Raw genomic sequence first — 26607 nt, forward strand, 5'->3', positions numbered from 1 at the left:
TGTTCATTGCTGCGCTATTTACAATAGCCAGGCCATGGAAGCAACCTAAATGCCCATTGACAGATGAATGGATAAAGAAGATGTAGTACATGTATACAATGGAATATTACTCAGCCATAAAAAGGAATGAAATTGGCTCATGTGTAGAGACGTGGATGAATCTAGAGACTGTCATACAGAGTGAAGTAAGTCAGAAAGAGAAAAACAAATACCGTATATTAACGCATATATGTGGAACCTAGAAAAATGGTACAGATGAACCGGTTTGCAGGGCAGAAATAGAGACACAGATGTAGAGAACAAAGTATGGACACCAAGGGGGGAAAGCAGCAGGGGGGTGGGGATGGTGGTGGGTTGAAGTGGGTGATTGGGATTGACATGTATACACTGATGTTTATAAAATGGATGACTAATAAGAACCTGCTGTATAAAAAAATAAATAAAATTCAAAAAAAATTCTGGAAGGAATACTCAGTAAATGATTAATAGTGCTATTCTCTAGGGAGTGGGTCTAGGTGTTGGAAGTGGGAAGAGATTTTTATTTTTCATTGTATACCCTTTTGAGTTTTTGAATCTTTCACCATGTGCCTTTATTATTTTTATAATTGCAAATCGACTTACAGGGTTTGTCTTTTAAAAATGCAGTGAAGGGTTGGCTTAGATCACTGGTTTTCAAACTTGTATTTTAGCAGTAGAAGACTTGTCATATAATCTTACTTGGAAGCCTAATGAATGTAGGACGAAGAAGAAATCTGATCCCTTCTTGCCCAGGGTCCCCCACCCCCAGCTCCTGGTTGCTGCATCTCTAAGCGATCCATTGAATGCAGTTTGGGAATAACAGATCTAAATGATTTCTAAATGATTTCTCTCAGGCCCCTCCCACCTCCCCAATCCTATGCTTCCCTTCTGCTTAGCAAAGAAGCTGGGGCGTCCTAGCCCTGAGGTACAAGCTGCTGCTTCACTGCATATGCTGCAGATGCCCCCTACCCCGCTGGGGAGTCAGCACCTGGGAAGGCTGAGCTGTGCACTGGCTGAGTGTCATTCAGACTCTGGGGGACAGCAAACAGGTCACCCTTAGATGGGTTGAAATGACAGAGAAATGTTAACAGGTGGATTTTGCAGCTCTTCTAGATAAATCTGAACCTGGGGCTTTAATAGGCAGGATGCTAAGGGGACGGTGAAATGGTATGAGGTGGGAGAAGACTCATTCACCTTGTAAAAGTGTGATTAGGAATGTAGACCGACTGCTTGTTTACACTATGATTTTGGCGAACTACTTAGCTTCTCTGAGTCTCTTGTTGAATCTGTAGAAAGGGGGAATACTTGTGCCTACTTTCCAGGACTGTCAAAAGGATTAAATGAGATCATAGGTCTAAGTGCCTGCCATAGTGCCGTGAACATGGTAGGTGTTCAATAAATGTTGGTAATTCTAATCATCATCATCACCAAGTTCCTAGACAAGTCAGAAAATGGCCTTGCTATCTCTTCCTGTATATTCTTAGTTAAATCTTTAACCTCTCAGGACCTCAGTTTCCTTATTTATAAATTAGAGGTGCTCAGGAATTGCAAATTGGTGGCCCGCTGGACCAAATCTAGCGTGCAAACATATTTGTTTATCCAGATAGTATGTGAAAAATCAAGAAATAGTCTCCAGAAATCTGAATTTTCCAGACTCTTTTAAAAACTGAGCATCTGTTTTCACTGACCATCACTTGGCAACTTTTCACCAGCCTCCATCCTTTGTATTATCTTACACCTGGCCTCCCCTCTTCACCTGCAGGCAGTTGAGTTGGCAAAGCCTAGACTAGAAGGTTTCAGGAATTCTGTGGCTCTGCCACTTTTTCATCCCATGACCCTGAGTATATCCCTTCATCTCTCTGGACCACCACGTTACCATCTATAAAATGAGTGAGTTGAGCTTCCAGCCTTGGCTTTCTTTGAATGTTCTATTCAGTCCATAAACCTTTACCGAATTCCTGCTATTTCCAGGAATTTTACCAGGCATTTGGGAGGATGTAGAAAAAAATAAGAATGGGTGTGGCCCAGAGATCTTTTACAGCCAGGCCTCCCCAAGTGTAGACTGCAGAATGGCGCCAGTACACAGTGGAATAAACACAGAAATTGAAGACAAGCATTTAGAAACTTTTATGGCCGTTGGACTTTGCCACGACAGCCAAGTGCGTGCTCAGTGGACGTGCTTAGTTGAATAGATATGGATCAGTTCACGTGTTGTCAAACTCGTGGTGAGTTACAGGCGCAAGCTGCGTACTCATTCAAGCTACTATTGCTGCTTTACAAACCGCCCCAACCCTTAGTAGATTAAAACAACAACTGTTATTTATTTGCTCACAGATCTACAGTTTGAGCAGGGGTGGACAGCTCAGGTCATCTCTGCTCCACACAGTGCCTGCAGGGTGGCTGCACTGGGGCCCATGGGTCCACCTCCAACATGGCTCACTCATAGAGCTGGCAGGCTGCTGCCTTGGTCACCTTTCCACGAGGATGCTTCTTCTGAGCAGCAGGCTGGGTTCCACTGGCCAGTGTCCTAAGGGAGCTGGGTGGAAGTGCATGGCCTTGTCATGATCTAGTCTCAGAAGTCACATTGCTTGAAGGATTCACAAAGTTCTACCCAACTTCAGAGGGAGGGGATCTAGATTCCATCTCGTAATGCGCTTGTGGAAAGGTTCTAGAAGAACATGTGGGACATAAGGTTTTGTTGCAGCCGCCTTTGGAAAATATAATCAGCCACTCTATATGGAGATGTATTTGTTTTCTGTTGCTGTGTAACAATGAGCACAAACTTGTTTTATTAAAGCTTACTGTATTAAAGCAATACACATTCTTTGGCTCAAAGTTTTATAGGTCATGACTCCAAGTTTACTCAACCGGGTTCTCTACTCAGGGTCTCACAAGGCTGAAATCAGGGTGTCGCCAGTCTGGGCTCTTGTCTGGAGGCTCTGGGGAAGAATCCACTGCCAGGCTCATTCGGCTTGTTGGCCGATTCAGTTCCTTGTGGTTGTAGGTTGGGGTCCCCATTTCCTTGCTGGCTGTCAGCCAGGGATTGCTCTCTGCTCCTAGAAGCCACACACATGGCCCCTGGATCTTCAAAGCTAGCAATGTCACATCAAATTCTTCTCACTCTTTGAGTCACTTTGACTTCTTGTACTGCCAGATGCAGAAAACTCTTCTTTTTTGTGTGGCTAGATTATGTCGAGCTGGATAATCTCCTTTTGCCACATAACATAATCAGTAGAGTAATAGCTCATCACGTTCCCAGGTTCTACCCACACTCAAAGGGGAGGGGAGTTTAAGAGGATGAGGGTGATTGGAAGGCATTCTTAGAATCCCGCCTGCCACAGATGGTTTGGTTTGCGATGAATTAGAAATTAAAACGAAGTGGTTCTTCATCACAGATAGTTTGAAAGCACTGGTTTAGGACCCAGTAGAGAGGAATGACGTGTATGCAAATGGCTGTAATTTGAGACCTTAAGGGCTAACTTCCCTAAGGAGAAGGGTAGAGAGGGCACAGTGAGAGGTCAGTGGGAGGGAAGATTATTGTGTAAGTGGAAGGGGATAGAATTAGGGTTTCTTGAGGATGTGGTATCTGAACTGAGCGTTGTAAGACAGGTATAATTGGGATCTTTTAAAAATAAGGCAGGGTGGCAGGATTGCAACAGTTATATTTCTGTTTGGTGCCTTGGATGCAAATACAGAACTGACTGAATCTTCTGAATCCTCTTTAAAGTCATTTTATCGCTCTATGACCACAAACAGTACTACATGACAAACGACCCCAAAGCTCAGGGGCTTCAGACAGCAATCACGTGTTATTGCGTACGGGTCTACAGGTCAGTTGGGCGGTTTCTGTGGTCCCGGCTGGGCTATCTCACGCGTCTTGGACCAGCCGTCGTGGGCTGGACGGCTCTGCTGGCCTTGTTGGGCTCTCATATCTTCGGGGGTTGGCTTGCTGTCAGCTAGTCCGGTATAACCTTGGTTGTTCTTCACACGGTTCCTCTTCCACCTGCCCCTCCCCTCCTTCTAGCATATACTAGCCTGGGCTTGTTCCCTTTGAGGAGACAGACGAACAAACACGAGGGTGGAAGAGTGCAGGTCTTAGAGGCTTGGGCTCAAAACTGGCACGCTGTCACTTCTGCCTCCTTCTTTTGTCCACAGCAAGTCACCAAGCCTGCCCAGATTCAGAAGCTGGGGAAACAGACTCCATCTCTCGGTGGGAGGAGCCAGAGGATCCCACTGCAAAGGGTATGGACACAGGGAGGGCTGGAGGATTGGGGTCACTCTTTCAATCTGTCTGTCACAGGCATCCTGAGAAATCTTACTAAATTCTCTAGACGAAAAGAACAAGAACCCCCTCCCGACTTCAACTCCATTGTTTCTCAAGCTAATCAAAGGTTTTTGGAGAAATTTATGTGTGAGAAACCATCTGGAAAATGTACAGTGGTCCATTAACCAGAGTTGTAAGAAGCCAGGCGTCTAAAACAGTCTGCAGTCTTCTGTGTGAGTAGAAGGCAAAAGAGGAAACTTTCTGGGCAACCTGATCACCTTTGCTTCTGTGGTACTTTCACCAGCCCACATCTTACTCATCCTTCAATGCCCAGCCCCAGTGCTCTCTGCAGAACTGTTCCCAGAACAACTATTTTGGGAGAATAATTCTTTTCCCAGGTTCCAGTAGCAATTTTTAGAATGATATGGTGTCAAATTTGGCCTTTGATGTAGACAAAAAACATTTCTTTTATGTTACTTCCTGAAGCACCTAACCCAAGGCCAACAAATAGTATTTGCACAATAAACGATCATTAGATGAATAGATGAATGAACGGATGGCAGATGCTTCCGCACTTGACTGAAGCTTTCTTTTAAAAGAATCTGATATTATAAACTTTATTTCCTTCCCTCCAAATCAGTATGTCAACTTGAAATCTTTTGTAGTTGTTCCATGTCTATGTGCTTTAAAGAAAAACCCAGAAAACTGCACAGGGGAGGAACCCTGTTGTGTTCTCCCTCATAAACCCTGTCATTAGTAGCATAGCATTGCAAACTGAGGTCCATGGGTTCCCGAGGATATTAATCATTCTCTAGCTGAAGGGGGTGGCGGGGCGGGGGTGGGGAACTTCTCATCAGATAAATTTGTGAAATGCTAGATTAAACAGTGAGGCAGCTTTCTTTTTTGTGAGACTTCGCAGAGCCTTTAATATGCTAATATACATCTAATGTATCTCCAAGAGAGCATTAGAATATGTAAGCGTTGAAAATTGGAAGGATTGCTTTTTGTGGGCGAGGCAGGGCAGGGGTGCAGGGAGGAGGGAGGTATAATTTTTTTTATTGTGGTAATACATAACATAATACTTATCATTTTAACCGTTCAGAAGGGTACAATTCGGGCTTCCCTGGTGGCGCAGTGGTTGAGAGTCCGCCTGCCAATGCAGGGGACACGGGTTCATGCCCCGGTCCGGGAAGATCCCACATGCCGCGGAGCGGCTGGGCCCGTGAGCCATGGTCGCTGAGCCTGTGCGTCCGGAGCCTGTGCTCCGCAACGGGAGAGGCCACAACAGTGAGAGGCCCGCGTACCGCAAAAAAAAAAAAAAAAAAAAAGAAGGGTACAATTCAGTGGCATTAAATAGATTCACAGCGCTGTGTAACCATTACAACTACGCCCAAAACTTTTTCATCATCCCCAACAATAACTCCATTTACACAATAACTCCCCCTTCCCGCCCCCCACCATTACCTCTCTTCTGCTTTCTGTCTCTGTGAGTTTGCCTATTCTAGGTCCCTCTGTTGACTAAAAAAAAAAAAAAAGCACAACGTGAGAGTTGTGAGTTAAGTTTTATCTGGGGTGAAATGAGGACTATAGCCTGGGAGATAGCATTTCAGGTTGCTCCGAGAAACTGCTCCAAAGAGGTCGGTGGGGTGGGGGGGGGAAGTTAGTATATATGTGATTTGGGTGAAGGGGGGTACATGCAATCAAGAACACATGTTTGCAGAAGGTTGCGCTGGTCACAAGGAGCAGATGTCTCCATTAATTATTTTAGTGCTCTTCTAGATATGAGGAGATGCAAGAATTAGGCTCGTAAAGTCTTCTCCCGAAAATATCTACCTGAAGACCTATTCTGCCATTTTTTCCCAGAGCACCAAGTGCCTCATTCCTGATCTCCACCCTGAACCGCTTTCGGGGTGTGTTGAAGGTCAGTGGCTGCAGTGGCTAGTGACTTCATCTTTGTAGAGGCAGATGGCAAGTGCCAATTTTTAGTTGGCACCTCATATAAGTGGAATCATATGTGTCCTTCCATGTTTGGCTTATTTCACTCAGCATAATATTTTTGATGTCCCTCCTTGTTGTAGCATATTTCAAAATGTTATTCTTTTTCTGGCTGAATAATAACTATTCCATTGTATGTATGTGCCGCATTTTGTTTAATCCTTTTATCTGTTGAGGGACACTTGAGTTATTTCTACCTTTTGACTGTTATGAACAATGCTGTTCTGAATGTTGGCATAACAGATATCTGTTTGAGTCCCTGCTTTCAGTTCTTTAGGATACATACCTAGGAGTGGAATTGCTAGGTCATATGATACTACTACATTTAAACTTTTGAGAAACCACAAAACTCTTCCACAGAGGCTGCACCATTTTACATATCTACTAGCAATGCAGGAGGGTTCCAGTTTCTTTGCCAACACTTGTTATTTTCCATTTTTTAAATTATGGCTCTCCTGGTAGGTGTAAAGTGATATCTCCTTGTGGTTTTGACTTGCATTTCCCTAATAACTAATGATGTTGAGCTGTAAGAGTCCTTTATGCATTCTGAATATAAGTCCTTTATCAAATGCATGTTTTGCAAATATATTCTCCCAGCCCATGGCTTGCCCTTTGAAGAACAAAGGCTTTTAATGGCAATGAATTCCAACCTACCCATATTTTACACTTTTTGTGTCCTATTTGAGAAAACTTTGCCTAAACTTAGGTCACTAAAATTTGCTCACATATTTTCTTCTACAAATATTATAGTTTGGCTCTTATGTTTAGGTCTGTTATCCATTTTGAGTTAGTTTTTGTGTATGCCGTGAGGTGTAAGGGTTGAGGTTTATTTTTTGGCACATGATACCTACCTTTTTGACACCATTTGTTGATAAGATCATCCTTTCCCCATTGCATTTCCTTAGCACCTTTGCTCATAATCAGCTGATTATATACCTGGACTCTCCACCCCATTCCCATTGATCACATGTCTTCCCTTGCTCTAGTACCACACTCTCTTGGTCACCGTAGCCCTTGAGCAGGCCTTGCAATTAGGACGTATTAAGTTCTCCAACTTTGTTCGTCTTTTTCTAAATTGTTCTGGCATATTCTTCTAGATCCCTTGCATGTTAGTTTTACAAAGATCGCATTGAGTCTCTAGATCAATTTTGAGAAGATTGACATCTTAACAATATCAGGTCTTCTGATCCATAAACATGATATATGTCTCTGTTTATTTAGATCCTTGATTTCTCTCAGCAGCATTTTGTAGTTTTCAGTGACTAGGTCTTGCATAGTTTCGTTAAATTTATCCCTTCAGTATTTAGTATTTTTGATGCCATTGTAAATGATATTTTTATTTCCATTTCCAACCTTTCGTTGCTGATATTTAGAAATACAATTGATTTTCATGTGACAACTTTGTATCCTGTGACATTGCTGAACTCACTAGTTGTACTAGTGCTTTTGTTGATTCCTTAGGATTTTTTAACGTAGATAATCATGTTATGGACAGACATTGTTTGACCTCCATTCTGCAGTCACAACATGGAGACCTGGAAAGACAAGGGACCTGGCTGCTGTCTCACTGTTCATAAATGCAGAGACAGGAGCTTGAAACCTGGATCTTCTGGATCCTCCTTCAGGGTCCTCTCCACCACACCCAAGTTGCTTCTCAGGGTTTCAGGCCTCAAGAAAAGAAGCTTGTATCAGCTGAGATTAGATTGGAATGGCTTAAACACAAAAGAAGTTTATTTTTCTCTCACTTAAAAGTCTGGGGGTTTGCATCCCAGGGCTGGTATGACAGTTCTGCTTCATAAAATCCTCAGGAACCTAGGCTTCTTCCCACAAGTAACTTCACCATCCCTAGGCCATGGACCTCCATCTCGTGATCCAATATGGTGGCATTTGCATTCTAGACAGCAAGATAGAAGGAGTAAAGAAGGAAAAGGTGCACACCAGTGATGTCTTCAGGTAGGTTCCGTGGACTGCCACACAACACCTGCACCCACATCTCTTTGGATAGAACCCAGTTGGGCCACACCTAGCTGCAAGGATGTCTGGGAAATATCATCTTTATTCTGAGAAGTCATATTACCAGCTGAAATTTCTGTTACTGTGGAAGAAAAAGAGAACAGCTGCTGGGGGATAAACAGCAACTTCTGCCACAACCTAAAGGGTAGGAATCCAGAAAGGAAACAACTTGAAAATAGTTGACGAAAAATTAATCAGTCGATCTAAGAAAGAATTGGAAAATTTTTTTCAAGCCAAATTTGAGGATTATAACCGGGAAGAGCATCTCAGAAAGCTCTGAGAACTGTTCTGCCAGTTAGAAATCAAGGCACAGTTATATAAGTTTTTTGAGACAGAGGGCTGTGTATCAAATGATGTATTATTGACAGTTTACATAATCTAGATTTGAGCATCATCCTGGTGGGTTGTGTTGACCCCCTTACGAAATCAGGAAGGAATGTTATCTTTTAAGGAGTTGTCTTGTTGATGGTAGAAGAATGTTGCTCTTTACGGTTGAGCAGGTATTCCTGCAGATGGGGGAGGTTTGGTTGATGCACAATGAAGATACACAATGCACAATGCAGATACACAATGCACAGTGCGGGGAGAGGGGAGGCCAAAGGGCAGAGAAGACTTTTTATGTTTAAATTTTTCTCGTCTTGCTATAAAATATGAATTGTATTTCACAAAATGAAAGGAGGAAAAAGGTGGCAGAGTTCGAAGTCGGTTGCATCTTTCACAGATCGTTTTAGGATCAGGTGAGCCAGCTCTCTTTAGTTTTTATAGCCCGTTAAGTTGACCTGAAGCCGTTTAGTCAGAGGATAAAGTTAATCCTCAGAACGCCTTATGGTATTATATCCTTGTGACTATATCAGACATGTCTAATCATGGATGACCTTCTTTCATCTAGAAAAGATAAAACAAAAGATGTCTCCTCATTCATTTGGTCCACAAAAATTGCTATCTCCTACCCTCATGGACCTCACAGTTTGAGGAGAGATAGGCAGTAATGAAACAAGCACCGGAATGAATGTGAAATCACAAAGGAGCCATAAGGATGCTACAGGGGCACACTCAGGGACTGTGATCTAGTCAGGGAGGTCAGGGAAGGTTTGCCTGAGAGTTTGGATTCATTTCTGCAGGAGAGGCTACTTTGATAGCAGAGTGGTGTATTCTGAGAAAACCATCCTCTGTGCCGTTGTGGTTACACCTTATGAATCCTGCCTGGGGCACTGTACAAGTAAGAGATCGTTATTTAAGAACAAGGATGCCAGAGTGAGAGTAGGGTTGGGGTAGGGGAGGTGGGAGGTGGGGGATCTGCTCAGGGACTTTGAGAGAGTCCTTTGTGGCTTACACCCCAGGAGAAATGGAGAAGAGGAAAGGAGTTCAGAGGTTCCAAGATGGCAGGTCGAGGAGGCCAGGATCATAGTCCAGTCAGAGACTTTCCTTGGGGGCCAGGAAGGAGCCCAAAGAATTCTGGGAGCCCAGAAGGAATTTTCTAATAACTGGAGTCACCTGTATGGAGGAAGAGAGCTTCCCATTCTCTAAGCACCCAAACCAGGCTCAGGGACCATCCATGTGCCGTAACAAAGAAAGGGCTACTGGGTCCAGTGGACCATCAGGGGAGGTAGCATCTAACCTCCCACTCAGCGTCTAGATTCTGTGACTCTGAGACCTGGAACAGGGGAAGGTCCTAGCAGTTGTGGATGAGGGGAGGTCAGTACCAGAGGAGAGGCCAGCCATCCGTCACTTTCTGCTTCTCCACTTCCTCCTGCTTGGGGAACCTTTGCGAGCAGCAAGCAGCAAGAGAGCCTGAAGAAATCAACCAGCAGACTGCAACCTACCAGGTGTACTTCCAGCTTAAGGCAGGCGTGGTAGATGGGTCCTGTCCTCTGGCCAGCACTGGTTAACTGGTAAGGGCCGCTTGGAGCACAGTGTTGAGAAGGATTCTTGGAGTCTGGAACCCATAAGGAAAAGTATTACAATAGGTTGGTGATGCCTGCCTTTATCCTAGGGTGATTGTGAGGAAGGAATGGGATGATATATGTAAAAAATGCTTTGTAAATTGCAAAGTGCTATCCAAATAGTAACTAATAATGGTAGCTATGATTTTAAGTGCTTCCTAAATACCAAACACTGCTAAGAGCTTTACTTCTCACAATAACCTTTATGTTAGATACTGTTAATATCCTGCCTTTTACAATCGAGGAACCATGGCTTAGAAGAACAGTGTAATTTGCCTAAGGTGGCACAGCTAGTGAGTGTAGAACCGTGACACAAGCCTAGGTGTTTCTGACTCCAAAGTAAGTGCTTTTATAGACTTTGTTTTGCTGTCTTCAGAATATAGGGGATTATAACTGTAATTATTACTATTAATAGAGCAACTATTCTATTACTTGGGGGCTCAGCCCTAATTCCCCAGCTAACGGGATGTGTTTGCAGAAGTTTTTTGGTCCCTGGAAAGGTTGGAACTTGCCTTCTGCTCAGCTTACCAATTCTGCCTGCCTTTCTCCTGACCCGTCCGCATCCACTCTGCAGAGCAATGTAATGACCCTCTGTTATGCTCCGTTCGCCGAGCCTCTTCAGAAGAGCACTTTTTAGCAGGCTGCCTGCGGTTGTTCAAGACTCCTCGTGAACAAGGCACAGAAGGATGATTCACTTCTGCAAGTCGTGCTTTCCTGAGAGCCGACTGTGCTCCCCAAATCTTTCCAGGCACGGAGATGTGGGGAGCAGCGGGCCGACGTGTGGTAGGAACTCCTAGCTGTGATGATTACACGCATGGGGTGGTTGGCAGTTTGCAGAACACTTTCATATCGATTTTCTCTCCAGGCCTCAGTTTTGTCATCTACAAAGTGGATGTAATGACGATAATGATACAGCGAAGTCTCATCTTTCGAAAGGGTTAGGTTATAATAAACTTACCACTTAAGGTGAAAATAACATAAAATCAGAATCACCCTTGACAACTGCCCATGGAATATAAAGACAAACCACCTCTCAAAAGCCCAACTGAGGCAGTTTTTCCTCCAGCATTAAAACTGATGACTGTTTCTCTGGTTGAAGTCATCACGATGCCTTCTGAGGTAATGAAAATACTTATCTTCCAAGAGTAGGCTCACTTGGCACCAAAGTGCTCACAGTACCAGAGGCCAGAGGGAACTAGGCCCCTGGGGACATCATCCAGGATACAGGCTCGCTGAGCGTGGGGACAGGAGGATCACCAGTCTCCCTAGTTAGGATTCCTTTCTCTTTCTTTTGGACCATGTGTCACTGAATTCCTGAAGCTTTAACTATATATATGATACAGTTCTATTAGGTCTGATTTCCTGACTTGCTGTCTATGAACAGGATTAAAACTTGAAAATAACATGTAATGAAGCAAACACCAGGCTGGGTGAGGGGAGATCTGGGCTCAGGCCCCAGGTCAGCCCCACCTGCATCCATGGCATCTTGGGCCTATGGACCTTCAAGATGAACTTATCACCCGAGTGTCCAAGTCCTGAGGCTGCATTTCTTGACTGCAGACTTGCAGGACCCTCGTGACTCTATTAAAAAAAAAAAAAAATGCTTATGTCCATCCCAGCTTCTACCTTCCTGCCTAAACTGGTGTCATCTCTGCCTGTACCACTGTGATGACAGCCTCCTCCCTGTATTCCACTCTTCCTCTTGGCCTCCTAATCCTTCCTCCAGTGGCTATAAGAGAGCTTTCCAAATGCAATCTGATCTTGCCACCTTCTATAAAATACTTCATTTCCAGATGCTTCTGGGGAAAGACAAAATTCTCATCCCTGCCCCCCTCTCATCCCCACCAGGCTTCCCCTCCTTCTCTGCGCAACACACACCCTGCTCTTCTTCTTTTTTTTTTTTTTTCTTAGTTCATCTTCCTGATCATTTTTATTGATTTTGACTTTCCTGAGTTCTGGTTCACAAAAGTAAATGGCATATAATAATTCTGGAAAAACAGTGGTCTAAATGTGTATGGTCCATCCTAGGAACGTAGGTGAACTTCTGAAGACTTTTGTATTTCTTAATGTATAACTCTTCTCTGTTGATATCTGAAAGATGCCTAGCTGGCCTGGTCTTCTTTTAGTCCCTCCGGTTTCATATTTTCCCAGGCAAATATGGGCCTTTGCACATCCTCACTTCACCCTCTGTCTGAAATGCTCTGTTCTCTCTCTGCTGAGTTTATTCTAATCATACTCCATCCGTTTCCTCAGGGAAGGCTTTCCTGACTTTTCTGTCTGGATAAGACCCTCCTGATCTGATCTGATCTGATCTGAGAGAAAAGGACTCTTTGCACCATGTATCCTTCTTTTCTGCACAGGCCACTGTAACTATTTAAATTTATTTGTGGTTCTGGATTAAAGTCTATATTCCCTTCTGCCACACACACTACTATAAGCTCTATGAGAGCAGGGCCCTTACCGGTCTTGCTCACCAGTGTATTCTTTATACCTAGTACAGAGCCTGACATGTGCTTGTATTCATTAAATATGTATGTGGATGGACCAATGGATGGGTGAGACACCCAAATGAACATTGTCAAATGATCAGTGTTGTTGTTTTGTTTGTTTTTCCAGTGATAAACTCTTTGGAAACTTCCTCTGAAGAAAATGGTACAAGTTGCAATCCTTCTTTTAGAATGAAAGAGAAAAGTTACTGAAGGCTCCATTTGCCCTTTAGATAGTAGGTATTACAAACAGCTTGGCTCTTTTTCTCTCTGCTGTTTAAAAAGTCTTTTAATGAGCTTTCACACCGTATGTAGCAAATGACCTTTTCTAGAGCCATCTGTACAAAACAAAAGGGTGAATTGGACTAGTGGGTTGCTTCTGCCCTTGGAAGCGCAGCATCAGCCTTTTTAAACAAGGGTTCCTATTTGTGAATGACCTTACCCTCTTAGGGAATGGGGCCCCGCCCAGATTTCAGATTCCGACATCCTGGTGTTGAGACCACAGAGTTATTGGAGCGAGGAAAATTGACATGCCTGATTACTGGGTGGAACAGCAGGACTTGCCTGACGTGGGCCTGGCCGACTTCGTCAGTCTTGTGGTTGCTGGGTTATAGTGCCTCTGTCCATTCATAAACAGTGCCCTTTAGGGGCAATTGTTTTCTCATACTGCTTGGTCCTGGTTGTAGTGGAAGGTAGGTTTTCTCAGAACAGCGGCCTGCCAGGTGAGGGCTGGGCTTAGGTCAGCTCATTTCAGTCTGACTTCTGGAATGGTGGAGAGTGATCCTCAGCCTACAGTGAGGGTACATTGCTTCTGAATGAAAACAAAATCGTGTTTCTCTCTGCATCTATCCCAGGAAGAGTGGGACTCTGAGATTAATTACATGTGGATAGGTAGTAACGTTTTGTTCTTAGACCTCTACTCCAGCCTATTCCTTGCTCAAAGACCTTTTGTGGCTCCCACCTGCCAAACAGCTCAAATGTAAGGCCCTCAGATTCTGGTCCAGACTTCCTGGCCTCCTTGTTCCTGACTCTCTGTTGCATCCCACCCACCCCAGCCAAATCAGTCTCCTTGCCACTAAGGAAACAGGTCCCTTACTTTCTAACCTCCATCTCTTTGCACATGCTTCCCCTCCAACTGGGCTCCATCCCCCCCGTGGCTACCAGTCAAAATCCTACCCATCCTTTCAGGCAGCTGTCAAAGACCTTGCTTCTGCAGGAATTTTTCCCTGATGGTCTTAAGTAGAATTTAACCTTTGGCTCTTGTAAATACCTTTAGAATTCATCTGTACAACTTTCAAGGCACTCACATTACATACAGTGTTGAGTGTTTTTTCCTTTCTTATATCCATGCTGTTTGTTGAGGCCAAGAATTATCTTATTTTTCTTTATTTCCTCCACAGCTCTTTGGACATAGTAGGTCCTTAATTCCTCAGTGGAGTCATCCTCTTTTATGAGGTGATTGAAGAAATAAAACAATTCAGCTTATGTCCTCAAAACTCATGAAGAAAGTACATTTATCAGTTGTCCAAACTCCCTTGCTTAAATTAAAGTAACTTTATGCTTTTGGCTAAATTAAGTCCTCCCTGGCCCTCTTTGAAGGATGACCTTGAAGGCAACCTTGAAGAGAATGCTTTGCTGTGTTGTCTGTGTGTGTGTGTGTGTGTGTGTGTATGAAGGTTATTAGAATAATCTACTTAGCAGATAAACAAATGTTTGGAATTACATGGAGTCATTTAAGCCTCAAAGCAAAATCATTCCAGCGCCTTTGTAGGGTTATTTGAGAGGAGGGTTGGGGGCAGGGAAACTATCCTAAAATTTGCAGCAGAATCTAATCCGTTATAGTTCTCGGACCCTAGATGAAGCAGATGCCCTGCTCAGTTTTCCTTTCTGCATTGCCGTTTTTGAACATACAGCCCTTTTTCCATTGTTTTGAAGACACTAGCCAGCCCAGCCAGAGACACAAGTGTCCTCTCTGAGCGGTAGTTGCCGAGTCGGCAGCGCTGGGATTAGAGTATGTGCTTTAACAGACCTTTCTCCTTGGGCAGAATACAGTTGGCTCACTTCACCACCTTTCTTCCTTCCCTCCAAAGGATGCCAGGCACGCTAAATTGTGATTAAACAAAAGATTAAAATTCCGTGTGTGTGTGTGTGTGTGTGTGTCTGAACAGTAATCGATTCTTTCAGTGGAATGTTAAGTAAAAGCATGCAGATACCAGAAGCAGTTATTTAGAGCGGCCAGTCAGAATCCATTTCCAATTTACTGTTTAATGTGATTTCCACCATCATTCTGCCAGCCTCCTCCCTACACTCTCCCTCGCCTCCCTTGCCCTGTGCTCCTTTCCAACCTCTCTGCTTCCTGTAGCAAATGGACATCTGGGAACAGAGGGGAAGGAAAGTAGCAGAAGATGGTTGCTGAAGGAAAATAATCACAGCTTTTATAGACAAATCTGTGAGTCTGCAGAATTAAAGAAACTTAAAATTACCTCTGGATTGACACCCAGACATGCTTTTTTGCATAACATGAAGTGATTGCCATTGCATAAGAGTCGCTGTCTTTTGAGAAGCATTGTTTGTGTTTTTCTTGTTGCAAAAGGTCTGTGGCATTTGTTTCTGCTGTAGAATGCCACTATTAACTAAGGACTTTCTTCTTTCCTCAAGAACAGCGAATTTCCACATGGGCACATAACCTGCTGTTAATGAGGAAACTCTCTAAATCCTGTTACCAGCAATAGCCAGTTGAATTGGCTCAGGTGTTCAGTAGGTCCTTCTGCACGGCTCCCAGTTTTATTATTATATTCCCATCTCTCTCCTTTTCCCCCAGACATGACCATCACATACACCAGATCATAATCCTTCTCCAAAAATAATGTATTAATAGTTGCACTCCTTTACCGAAGGGGCCTAACTTTGTGCCAGACACTGAGCTTGATGAGTTCAGTTCATCCCCTCAGGTGCAGGTTAACCTGCAAGTTATTCTGATAATTTCCCCTATTTATCAGTCAAGGAAACTGGGGTCCACCTGCCCAGGAAGTAAAACCTATGTTTTTCCATCTGTGGAATCAGAATGCTCTGAATCATCCAACTAGACTTCCTGCCCCATTAATGAGCAATCATTCATTCTGTCATTCACCTGATATTTACTGAGGGCCTAAGGTATTGACCTAGGAACACACAGTGACAGCTCAAAACAGATGTGCCCCTGCCTTCAAGGAGCTCACAGTCTAACCCAGGGAGAGAACAGCCAGATCTGGTTTGGTCTTTGGGGCTGACAAACTATGGGATTTGGGGCAAGTCTGTTCTACTCTGTTAGTTGCAGATTTCGTATCTGCAAGAGAGACAGCTGGATTTTGACAAGTGGTTTTCCACCTTTATTGTGAGTCGAATGTGTTTAAAGACATCTTCCTGGCCTCCTATGCCCAGATATGTTGATTTAATAGGTTCAGGGTGGGGTCCAGGCATTTGTATCTATAATGAGAGCTCAGGTCTCCCAGGAACCATCCTTTGACAGAGACTGATCTGGTTATAAAGCCACTAGCATCTACAAGGGATCTGTGTTGTCATGCCTGTATCCCCACACACAGAGTAGATCTTGATAAATATTTGGCAATAGTTGGAATGATCTATCTGTGGGGTTTCCATGGGTGGATGTCAGAGACTCCTGATCAAAATTTTCATAAAGGTTTCTGGATAGGATTCTAAGGGCTTTGGGCTCTGAATGCTCAGTGGTTTTAGGATCGAAACCAACTCCTTTTCTGACCAAAAGCTCAGACCTATTATTGGAAATCTTTTAAACTTGTATAGTAAAATTTGAGTCCTGTATCAAGGTGATTTGATGAGATGTCAATTTACAGTAGATTCTTAAAATCCTAAAGGAGTTGGTACCCACATTGATGTGTAAACTCTGAAAGTGCTCCCAATAACACAGTTTGTGATTTTTCTCACCTTTTGGGCAGGTAGTGCTGTCTCTATTTTCCAGGTAGGAAAATCGAGGTGCCTGTGACTCTTATAGCTTGTCCAAGGCCACACTACAAGGGCTTTCTCCACTAAAACCCAGCGTGGGAGTCAAAGAACATAGCTCTTATTCTCTGGCCTGCTTATGTGGCCTTGGTTGGGTAGCTTGGCCTCTTTGGACCTCAGTTTCCCCACCTGTAAGATGGGAGACAGGTGGACTAATTGTTTCTGAGCAGCTGCGTAGCTTGGTTATTTGAGGACCCCCCTAGTAACATGTTTAGACATGCAGAAGTCCCTATGGCAGCAAGCTCCGAAGCCCTCTTAGTTTAGGGAGGAAATAAGAACTAATGAGACCACCTAAAACAGGCCACCTCTGCAGATCATTCCAGAGGGACATGCGTCATTAAGGCAAAGGCAATGAAGTGGTAGAAGCTGTTAAGTGTGAAACTCCCAGAATTTTGGAATCTTAATTCTCTACCCTGTTGGTTCAGCAATTCACTGTTCATTCAAGGGAGTTTACCTCTATGCGGTCACAACTGTGAGATTCAACCCCGTGCCCTATTCCCAGCAGTGTGAGAAGACTTTCACAAACATATGGAGGAAACAGTGTCCTTTCTGGACTCTTAGACTCTTGAAATGTCCTTGTAAAGGTCGCCTCACCCTTGCTGCTCAAAGTGTTTTTCGGGGATCAACAGCATCAGCCATCCCCTGGGAGCTCTTTAGAAATGCAGTCTCAGGCCCAGCCCCAGACCTCCTATATCAGAATCCATGTTTAACAAGATCCCCACATGATCGTACTGCACAGGAAAGTTCGAGAAGCGCTAGCCCTAACCCCGCACTTGATTCCGCTCCTTCACATCCTGATGAACAGGCGAGCATCCTGTTCCTGGCCTCCTCTATCTTCTTCCAAGTGCCCCTGTTTCACCCTAATACCAGTCCAACTTTTAGAATTTCTTCTCTATCTTAAACTAATCCCTCAGTCATTCAGTAACTTCTGCCCTCGGCACTCACGCTAGCCTCAGGGCCTCAGAGAACAAGACAGATCCTCCTGTGTCCCCCACGGCTTCCCATCTCCCAGTCCTCCTACAACACAGTTTCTAATCTTCCTCACACATACCTGTATGTGGCAGCCTGTTGCAAACTCCCTGGGGCCAGGAAAGTAAGACAAGTGAGAGATGAGAGCCAGGTGAAATGCACTAAGGAATGACGGGGGACTGTGGCAAAGTGGAGAGCCATGTGCTGGCCCAGCTCGGTCAGAGCACTGACGTGTCTTTTGAGTTTTCAGGAGAAGCCAATGAATCTTGATAAAACAATAAGAAATCCCTCAATTTTTTTCATGCTGGCAGTTAAAAAAAAAAAAAGATCCTCAGAAGCCACCAGATTGTGTTTGCCAGTGATCACATCTAGGGTTTTTGTGACCATTGATGATGAATATCTGCTCAGCTTGGATACAATAGCCCAGGTGTAGCCTGACCAGCACAGAGGAGGCAGGATTATGGCCTCCTTCATTCTAGACCAGTAGTTCTCAAATGGGAGTGTGCATCAGAATCTCTTGGAGGACTTATTAAAACCCAGATTGCCAGGCCCCACCCCCAGAATTGCTGCTGCTACTTCCTGGGCAGGGCTTGGGAATCCACATTTCTAACAAGTCCCCAACCGGTGTGGTTGCTCCTGGTTCACGTTTTGAGAACCACTTTAGATTGGTTCCTCCCATTAAGGCAGCTGCGGTTTGCAGAACCTCTTTAGGCCCACCAGTGACCTAACGTCGTCAGTGGAAGTTCCCAGTCTTTGGGTAGCAGAAGAGGGAGAAGAAATTGGGAGGGAGGGCTGGAGGAAAGATTGCTAACCAGCTCTTGACCGACCAATCCTGACATCTAGAGGTAGAATATTTACTTCGGGTAGATCCCTGACCCATTCCAAGATTCAGTTTCCCTGTCTGTGAAATAGGGCAGTGGCCCCAGCTCAGTTTCCAAGTATATGTGTTCGCTAGTTCGGAGATTTGATTGTCAGTTTGTTTTTAGCAGAGGACCTTTTAAAAATGAAATCCCACATGGGACCCCGGTATAAAAAACAGACAGATGCGTTGCGGGTCTGATTGAAGGAGGGGAGACAAGCTCATACTCTCAGCCTCCACCTTCCGAAGGCAGCACTGAAGGGTCTCCTGTAGAAATGTAGCTCACCACAGTTGAAACCTGCTGAAGGAACTTCCAGCTCAGCTCCTGTGATTTCTAAGCCTCCGAGAACTGTTTACAGGCATGTGACCTTTGTTTTTGCAATTTTCTTTCCCTCTCTGACCACAACATCTGGCAGGCCCACTTTCAGGGTTTTCTTCTTGCAACTCAGGTCTGTAGGAGAGGGAATGCCAAGGATTGTCATTATCATTAGAGCCGTTGTGGAAAATCTGCTAATGTGAGAATCAGCCGGAGCCTTAATAAACAGGCGTGGGGATGATTTTATTCCAGTGGCTTCTTGTTAGTGCTAATGTTCCAGCACACCACGCATTCAGGGCCTAGTTAATTATATAGGAAATAGGACTAGTGGATTCTGCATGCCACAGTGACAAGAACAGGTGTGTGGGGTTTTTAATGGGCAAGGTGAGGTGGAAAACTGTTCTCATGTAGGTGAACACAGGTATTTAAACAGCCGTGTGGAGCAGTGTTACCTTGGGAAGACTCTTACTGAGCCCTGGGACCAAGTCCTTAGACTTGACTCTTGGCATGGGAAAGCATCTGGCACCTTCTGATGACCCCAGACACTGGAATGCGGCCTCCTTTAATTAGGGGAACTGCTTCCTAATGGGCCCACCAACATGGGCTCACCTTCCGGAACACAAAATAAATGCCTTCCTCTCCCAGCCCCTGGGGCTGCTCTCCTGTGGCTGCTCTATATTCCTGTTTTCTTTCAGCCATCTAAGTGCTTGTTCAGACCTTCCACACACATTTGACAACTGTTCCCCCTCTTTGGGACTGGGCCTTCTTTGGGACTGCAGAGATGACCAAGACCCGGCTTCTCTTCCTGTTCTCCGTGCTCCTTGGGCCCAGCCCAGCCCTGCCGTGCTCCACCTGCACCTGGAAGTCTATGCCCAGGCCATGTGCTCTGCCTGCCTCTCATTTCGCTTATCTGAAGCCCAACCCAAAGGCCCCCATGTCCATGAAACCTTCCCCAGTTCTCCCAGGCAGAAGCGAAGTCCTCTAGCACTTTCTCCAGACCTCTCACCCAAGATTCACTGCCTCTGCCCTGTCTAGTATGGAGCCACTAGCCACCTATGGCTCCTGAGCACTTGGAATGAGGCTGAACTGAGATGAACACAAGTGTGAAATACACACTGGAGTTTGAAGACTTAGTACAAAAAAAAAAAAAAAAAAGAATGTAGAATACCTCAACACTTTTTTCCACTGTGTGTTGAAATGACAATACTTTAGATGGAGTATATGGAGCTAAATGAAATATATTATCAAAACTCACTTCACCTTTTTTTTTTTTTTAATTTGGTTGTGCCAGGTCTTGGTTGCGGCACGTGGGATCTTTAGTTTCTTCATGCGGGATCTAGTTCCCTGACCAGGAATCAAACCCGGGCCCCCTGCATTGGGAGCACGGAGTCTTAACCACTGGACCACCAGGGAAGTCCCTCACTTCACCTGTTTTTAAAAAATTTTTTTAATGTGAATACTAGAAAACAAAGTTACATGTGCAGCTCACCTAGGTGGCTCACGTTATATTTCTGTTGGACAGCATCACACCTACCTCTTTCTCTCTTCCATGAAAGGAATGTCTGTCCATCTGTTTTCTCTGCCGCGGGTTTGTAAGTTCCAGGAGGGTGGACACTGTGTGTCGTCTTTCTGAACTTTGCACACCTGGCTGGCACGGAGCAGGACTAACAAAGCTATACTGAGGAAATTAATAAATGAACCAATGATGACAGATGTTCAATCAATACTGAAAGCTCCCTTAGGCAGTGTAATTTCTGGGTCTCTGTTATTAAACTTATTTCCCCTTTCCTTCTATTTCACAGTTTTTGTCTTTTTTTAAGGGCTCACACAATCAGCAAAAGAAGACCTTTTTCTTGGGAGAGGGGCAGAAGCTGAAGGACTGGCACGACAAAGAAGTCATCAAGAGGGATGCTCAGCGTGTAGGTACGAGAGCAGAGCGTCCTTGGACGGTCCCCTGGAGGGTGTTTGCACACGCGCATGTGTGTGTGTGCGCGTGAATGTGTGTGTTTAACGGGGGTATCTGGACCTCCTGTTGACTCCCTGTCCGTTTGCCGTCATCCTTCCCCTGGTTCCTGGGATCCCCCGCTTCACCTGTTAGCTGACCCCTTTCTCCACTCACATCACCAGATCCACTGCCTTCGGGACTTTGCCCTGCTACCTCTGTGGTGATAGAAAATGTCTCCCTCCTCAAAGATATTTTACCACTAAAATGAGGAGCAGTAATCATAAGCGCCAACACTTACTGAACGCGTATGGTGAACAAGGCCCAACGTCCACACTTTTGTTGGTGAAACTCCTAACCAACCTTTGTAGCGCATTTGATGAGAAGGGACCTGGAGCTCAGAGAGGTGGGGTAATTTGCCTATAGTCACACAGTGAGAAGGAGGCAGGCTTGGGACTTGAACTCAGGTCTAGAGGGCTGAGTTGATCCCTACCCAGCACCATAGCCACAAGGTTGAATGAATCTAGTGGGCTTCACCTGAAGTTTTCTTTGCCTAATTAACCTTTGGAACTGTTCCTGTTACACTGCAGAGTTGGGAAGGGGTGGCGTGACTCGCCACATAATTTCTGTGGCGAGTCATCTCGAGAGAGAGCCTGGGCTAGGAGCCAGGAGAGCAGCTCAGACACCACCTACCAGCCATGTGACCATCAGATAAATTCCATACTCCTGGAACCTCAGTTTCCCCCTCTGTCAGCGGGGCTCCTGCTTCCTACTTTGATAACCTCAGGATGTTGTTGTGAAGGTGACAAGTAAAGTACAATTTACAATACTGGAAAGCACCACAGAAATATAAGGGATTGTATTTTATTCATTTTTATCTCAGTTAGAGGTACCCACCACTATTGGTTTTTTTTTTTTAAGTTATACTCTGACAAAACTAGATGACAGTAAGGCTCTGAATAGAGCTGATGTGACAACTGACGGTCAGGGAAATCGAAGGCAGGACATACATTTTTCTATATGCCAGTGATTTAAAATGAAGGGGAGGGCAGGTGCTGCCTAAATTAAGAAAGGAGACATTTGAAAAGAGCTAATTTTCCAGGCAGTTATACCGGAATTATTGGAACATGGGGCTAACTAGCCAGGAAAGAGTAAGCAGTGGCGACATTATTGAGAGTAATAATAACCAGCACATGTTGAGCACTCACTGTGTGCCAGGCATCTTGCCCTGCATTCCCTCCTTAATCATCACATTGAAGCTTCTCATCCCAGGGAATACAAAGGGCAAAACTCAAGATGTAGAAAGGCTGAAGGCGCTCCTGAGATGACACAGCTGGGAGCAGCAGGGCTGGGCTTCAAACTCCTTCCTGCCCAGCTCCAGGGCCTGAACTCTGAATCACACTCCCCTGCGCTGCCTTCCCGAAGCTTCCCTCCCCGCCCGAACAGATGCTTCTGCTCTTCTTTTTCTGCCTGTTGCATTTGTGTCCCTTGGGACCTGTGCTGGGCACTGGCCAGCAGTGCCTTATCACAGAGCAATGCAAGTTACAGGTGGCGGAGTCCTCTCTCTCATTGGGCTGGATTGGAGTAGACACCACCCCTGGGCTCCCCTCTTTGCTTGCACCTTCTCACCAAGCTGATGTTGTCAACATTTACTTTGCAAAGTAAACGGGGTGTTGCTCAGTCCATGGGCTCCAGAAGATGAGGTGATGTTGGATCAGCTGACTTTTATTACCCTTTCTTCCAGACCCTTGCCAATGGCAGATGCTTCGGCTATTATTGCAGGGGTTGGGGGACATCCCCACGTACCATCTGCACCCTGGGAACCCAGAGAGTAATTTCCTGGAGCATCAGGGACTCTTTCCCCAGATAGATTGTAAAGAGAAAGGAAAACTGGTACTGGATCCACCCAAATCCATTGCTCAGAACAACACTTTTCAGGCAATCCAGGCCTCGGCTAGGCAAATCTTAATTTGTTTGCTGGCTTAAAAAAAATCAAAACATCTTTTATCATTTGTGGCAGTTTTGATTTATGTATAAAGCTTGCCTTGCCTGGAGAGTAATCATAGTATTTCCTCGCATGGTTAATAGGGTTTATAGTTTACAGAAAGCTTTCATGTATGCAGCCTCTCATTTGACTTTCTCAGCGTGGTGTGGGTACCAGACAGGAACAAGCTACAGTTCAGAGAGGTAGTACTGGCCCAAGGTTGATCAGCTCATAGGCAAGTGACCTGGCCTCCCGTCCAGGTGATCAGACTTCAGGGTCAGGGATGTTTGGGGCTCCTGGCAGAGTGGGGGAAGCATGGGCTTTGGAGCCCAGAGACCTGGTTTTATAGCCTTTCTGAGTCCTGGTTTATCTGTCTATAGAATGAGGGCTCTTATGCCTACCCTGACAGCTTTGCTGGGGACATTACATGAGAACAGGTCTGAAGTGCATGACACGTCCATGGCTGAGTCTCATTCCCCCTCACCTCTTTAGCCCTGCAAAATCTGGAGGAACACTGTATATCAAGTGTAAAGTTCTATCTTGGTGATTTAACCATGTTTTTCATCTTCCCTTCCCCACTCCACTTAATTGGCAACACTGACTTTGCTCTTTGCTCCTAGGAAACGGAGAACAAGGGAGGCCCTTCCCCGTGACCGATGCTGAGAGAGTGGATCAGGCATACCGAGAAAATGGATTTAACATTTACGTCAGTGATAAAATCTCCCTGAATCGCTCTCTCCCTGATATCCGGCACCCAAAGTGAGTGTAACATCTCTCATCTTCTGGGATCTAAGGATTTTGCCCTGGGCTCTTGTTGAGAATTAATTAAAGAAAAAGGTACATAAAGCACTGCTGGAGGAGATTTCCTCCTGTTACCCAGGGCCTTCATGTACAGCTTCGTGTGATCAGATTCTCCTAGAATTTAGAACTGGTGTGGCCGAGGGACAATATTGTCTCTCCAAAGGAGCTGGTCTCATTCCTCTTTTCAACCAGCGGAAACCATGACCTCTTTATTTCCTTTTTTGACTCTGGCCCACAGGGAAGTCCAGACCTCAATTTGCAAGACAGTTGCAGCAGCCGTTTCAACCCTCCCTTTTTCCACCTTCTGTGTGTGACATTTTTATTTTTTATTTTTTAATCTTTATTTTAGCTATCCTGTGCACCTGTACATCTATATGTCGGTTATAAGCTATCTCAACTAACTCACTTTGAGAGAGGACATATCATAATGATTATAAAGATAACAGTGGCAGCTAACATTCTTTGAACAGGTAGCGTGTGTCAGGCGCTTCGTTTGCATTGTCTCAGGTCCCTGTGATGTAGGTCCTGTGATGATGCCCATTTTTACGGATGAGGAAACTGAGGCTTAGAGGGGTATTATAACTCATGTAGGGCCACACTAAGAAGCTGAGCCAGTTCTTGAGCTCCAGTTCAACCAAAAACTATACTCTGGATCTTAAGCCATCCTGCCTCCCCTTTTTAATAGGAGTACTATAGTGGTCATGGTGATTTTCTAGCAGAGGGGTACCTCTTAAAGTTGCTGTGCATTAGAATCACCTGGAGGGCTGTTAGTTCGAACACAGGACCTTGAGCCTCACATCTATAACCCTGATTCAGTAGGTCTCGGTCGGGGCCCAAGAACTTCATTACAAGTAAGCTCCCGCGTGATGTTTGTGGGGTCACACTTTGGGAACCACTGCAAGCAGAAGATTTCAGAATTGTTTCTTCACGAAGGCAGTACTGAGTAGAAGTGGAGCATAAACTGTTTCGCTCAGGCACTAAGAAATTAGAAGCCGGGAAAGGATGATAACAGCTAACACTTATTAGGTACTTACTGTATGCCAAGTATTATTCTAAGCCAGCTGTTCTCAGAGTGTGGTTCCCAGGCCAGCAACAGCAGCATCAACTAAGAGCTTGTTAGACATGCAAACTGCTGGATCTCAGCCCAGGTCTACTGAATCAAAAGCTCTGCACAGGGGCCCAGCCGTCCGTGTTTTAACAAGCCCTCCAGGGGATTCCGATGCAAAGCTGAAGTTTTATATATACATTCTTTTTTTATATTCTTTTCCATTATGGTTTATCACAGGATATTGAATAGAGTTCCCTGTGCTCTACAGTAGGACCTTGTTGTTTATCCATTCTAAATGTAATAGTTTGCACCTACCAGCCCCAGAACCAAGGGTACTTTAAGTGCATTAATTCAGCCAAACCTTCCAAAAACCCTATAAGATAGGTACCTTTATTATCACTATTTTACAGATAAGGAATTGAAGCCAAAAAAAAAAAAAAGGTTAAATAGTTACTGTGAGATGATACAGCTGGTAAGAGGTGGCGCTAGAATTTACATGCAGGGAGTCTGACCTAGAATCATAAGTCATAAGATCTTTCCACCTATAATGACTCAGTTGGTAGAATGTAATAATAAAGAATCTTGATAGCATGTGTGGCTACTTACAAAATGCTTTCTGCCCACTTAACATCTTTCAGTTCCTGCAATAGTACTTTGAGGTTGGCATTTTTATTATCATCTCCACTTTGTAGATGAGGAAAGCACACAGCTAGGAATCCCCACCCGGAAGGTGTGCTGCTTGCCCAGGACGGGGCCCAGTTCGCAAGGATTTCCAGCAGTGACCGGGGGGAGCGAGGGCCTTGCAGGGCTTCCTCGGGGGTTTGCTCTTCGTTTCATGATCTTCACTGTCAAGCCCGGGATTTTTTTCACCTAAGTCTGAGAATGTAGTTCAGATATTACTGATGTTGTTGGATTCAGAACCGTGACCTGACTCTGAGGGTCAGAAACTCAATTTATATGTTTAGCCCCTCACAGAGTTCAGAATTCTGCACTAATTTCATCTTTCTAAGTCTGGGAAAGAAGTTTCATCTGGGAGCATTATTCTTACCTCAGCTACTGCTCTGTGGTTCTGTAGGTTCTCAACTCTGGCTATACCTGGGGTGGTTTTAAAAAAATACAAAAGCCGGGGCCCTACCCCAGCCACTGGAGTCTGAATCTCTGGAGGGATAGCCTGGGTCTGAGGATCTTCTGAAATCTCAGAACGTGATTCTCGCATATAGCCAGGGTTGAGAACTGCTGGTGTGAAATAAGGAATATTTTTACAGTGAGAGAGAGATGCTTTCATCCATTCATTCATCTGTTCATCCAGTAAATGTATATTCATGGTCTTCTGTGTACCAAGCCCTGTGCTGAATACCAGGAACACAATGATAAATGAGCCATTATTGCTGCTTTGGGCAAGAGCGGGGGTGGATGGCAGGAGCAGGTCATTACACCACAGGTGAGAACCAGTGAGGGAGTAGGCACAGCGTGCTTTGGAACCCCAGGGGACACCCCCACCCGACACCAGCCTCTGCGGGAGGACATTGCACGTAGAGGACTAAGCAAGACGGTGCTTTGCCTTTACTAAAGGGGCAAGTCTCCCAGCTGTTAGAGGGAGAGCCAGGGGCGGGGAACAAACCCTTTTGTCTCCCAGTGCAGTGCTCTCTCCCGACAGCCCAGAAGAAGAAAGGTCTTCATAATCAAGGCGTCCTAGGACCCACAGATAGGTCTGTGAATAGAATTCAGGAGGGTCTGTAAACTTGGATGAGAGCAACATTGCATTTTTCTTTTCATGAACCTCTCACTGAAATCTGGTGTTCCCTTCAGTTATGACTGTAGACAACGAAGCACCTATGATATTTTCACCAAAAGAAATCATTTACTTTCCCATCACTTTACAGATATCTTGAAATGTCACAGATACTCATCACTGCTTTGGAATGAAGGTAGTTTTTAGAACTTCCACTAGA

General features: G+C 44.8%; 1 protein-coding gene across 2 annotated transcripts in view; it reads left to right on the forward strand.

The window, feature by feature from the left end:
- The window catches only part of GALNT10 (polypeptide N-acetylgalactosaminyltransferase 10), a 214490-nt gene that overhangs the window by 76023 nt on the left and 111860 nt on the right, over positions 1-26607 (forward strand). Inside the window, exons 2-4 of one of the 2 annotated variants that reach the window (XM_081233306.1) lie at positions 4174-4260; positions 20701-20803; positions 23427-23565. In XM_081233306.1, the coding sequence (XP_081089432.1) occupies positions 4174-4260; positions 20701-20803; positions 23427-23565 (329 nt within the window). The remainder of the gene's footprint in view (positions 1-4173; positions 4261-20700; positions 20804-23426; positions 23566-26607) is intronic. The other variant, XM_081233307.1, reaches the window with a different exon arrangement.

This window comes from Mesoplodon bidens, assembly GCF_964165515.1.
Source record: "Mesoplodon bidens genome assembly, chromosome: 4".
NCBI lineage: Eukaryota > Metazoa > Chordata > Mammalia > Artiodactyla > Ziphiidae > Mesoplodon > Mesoplodon bidens.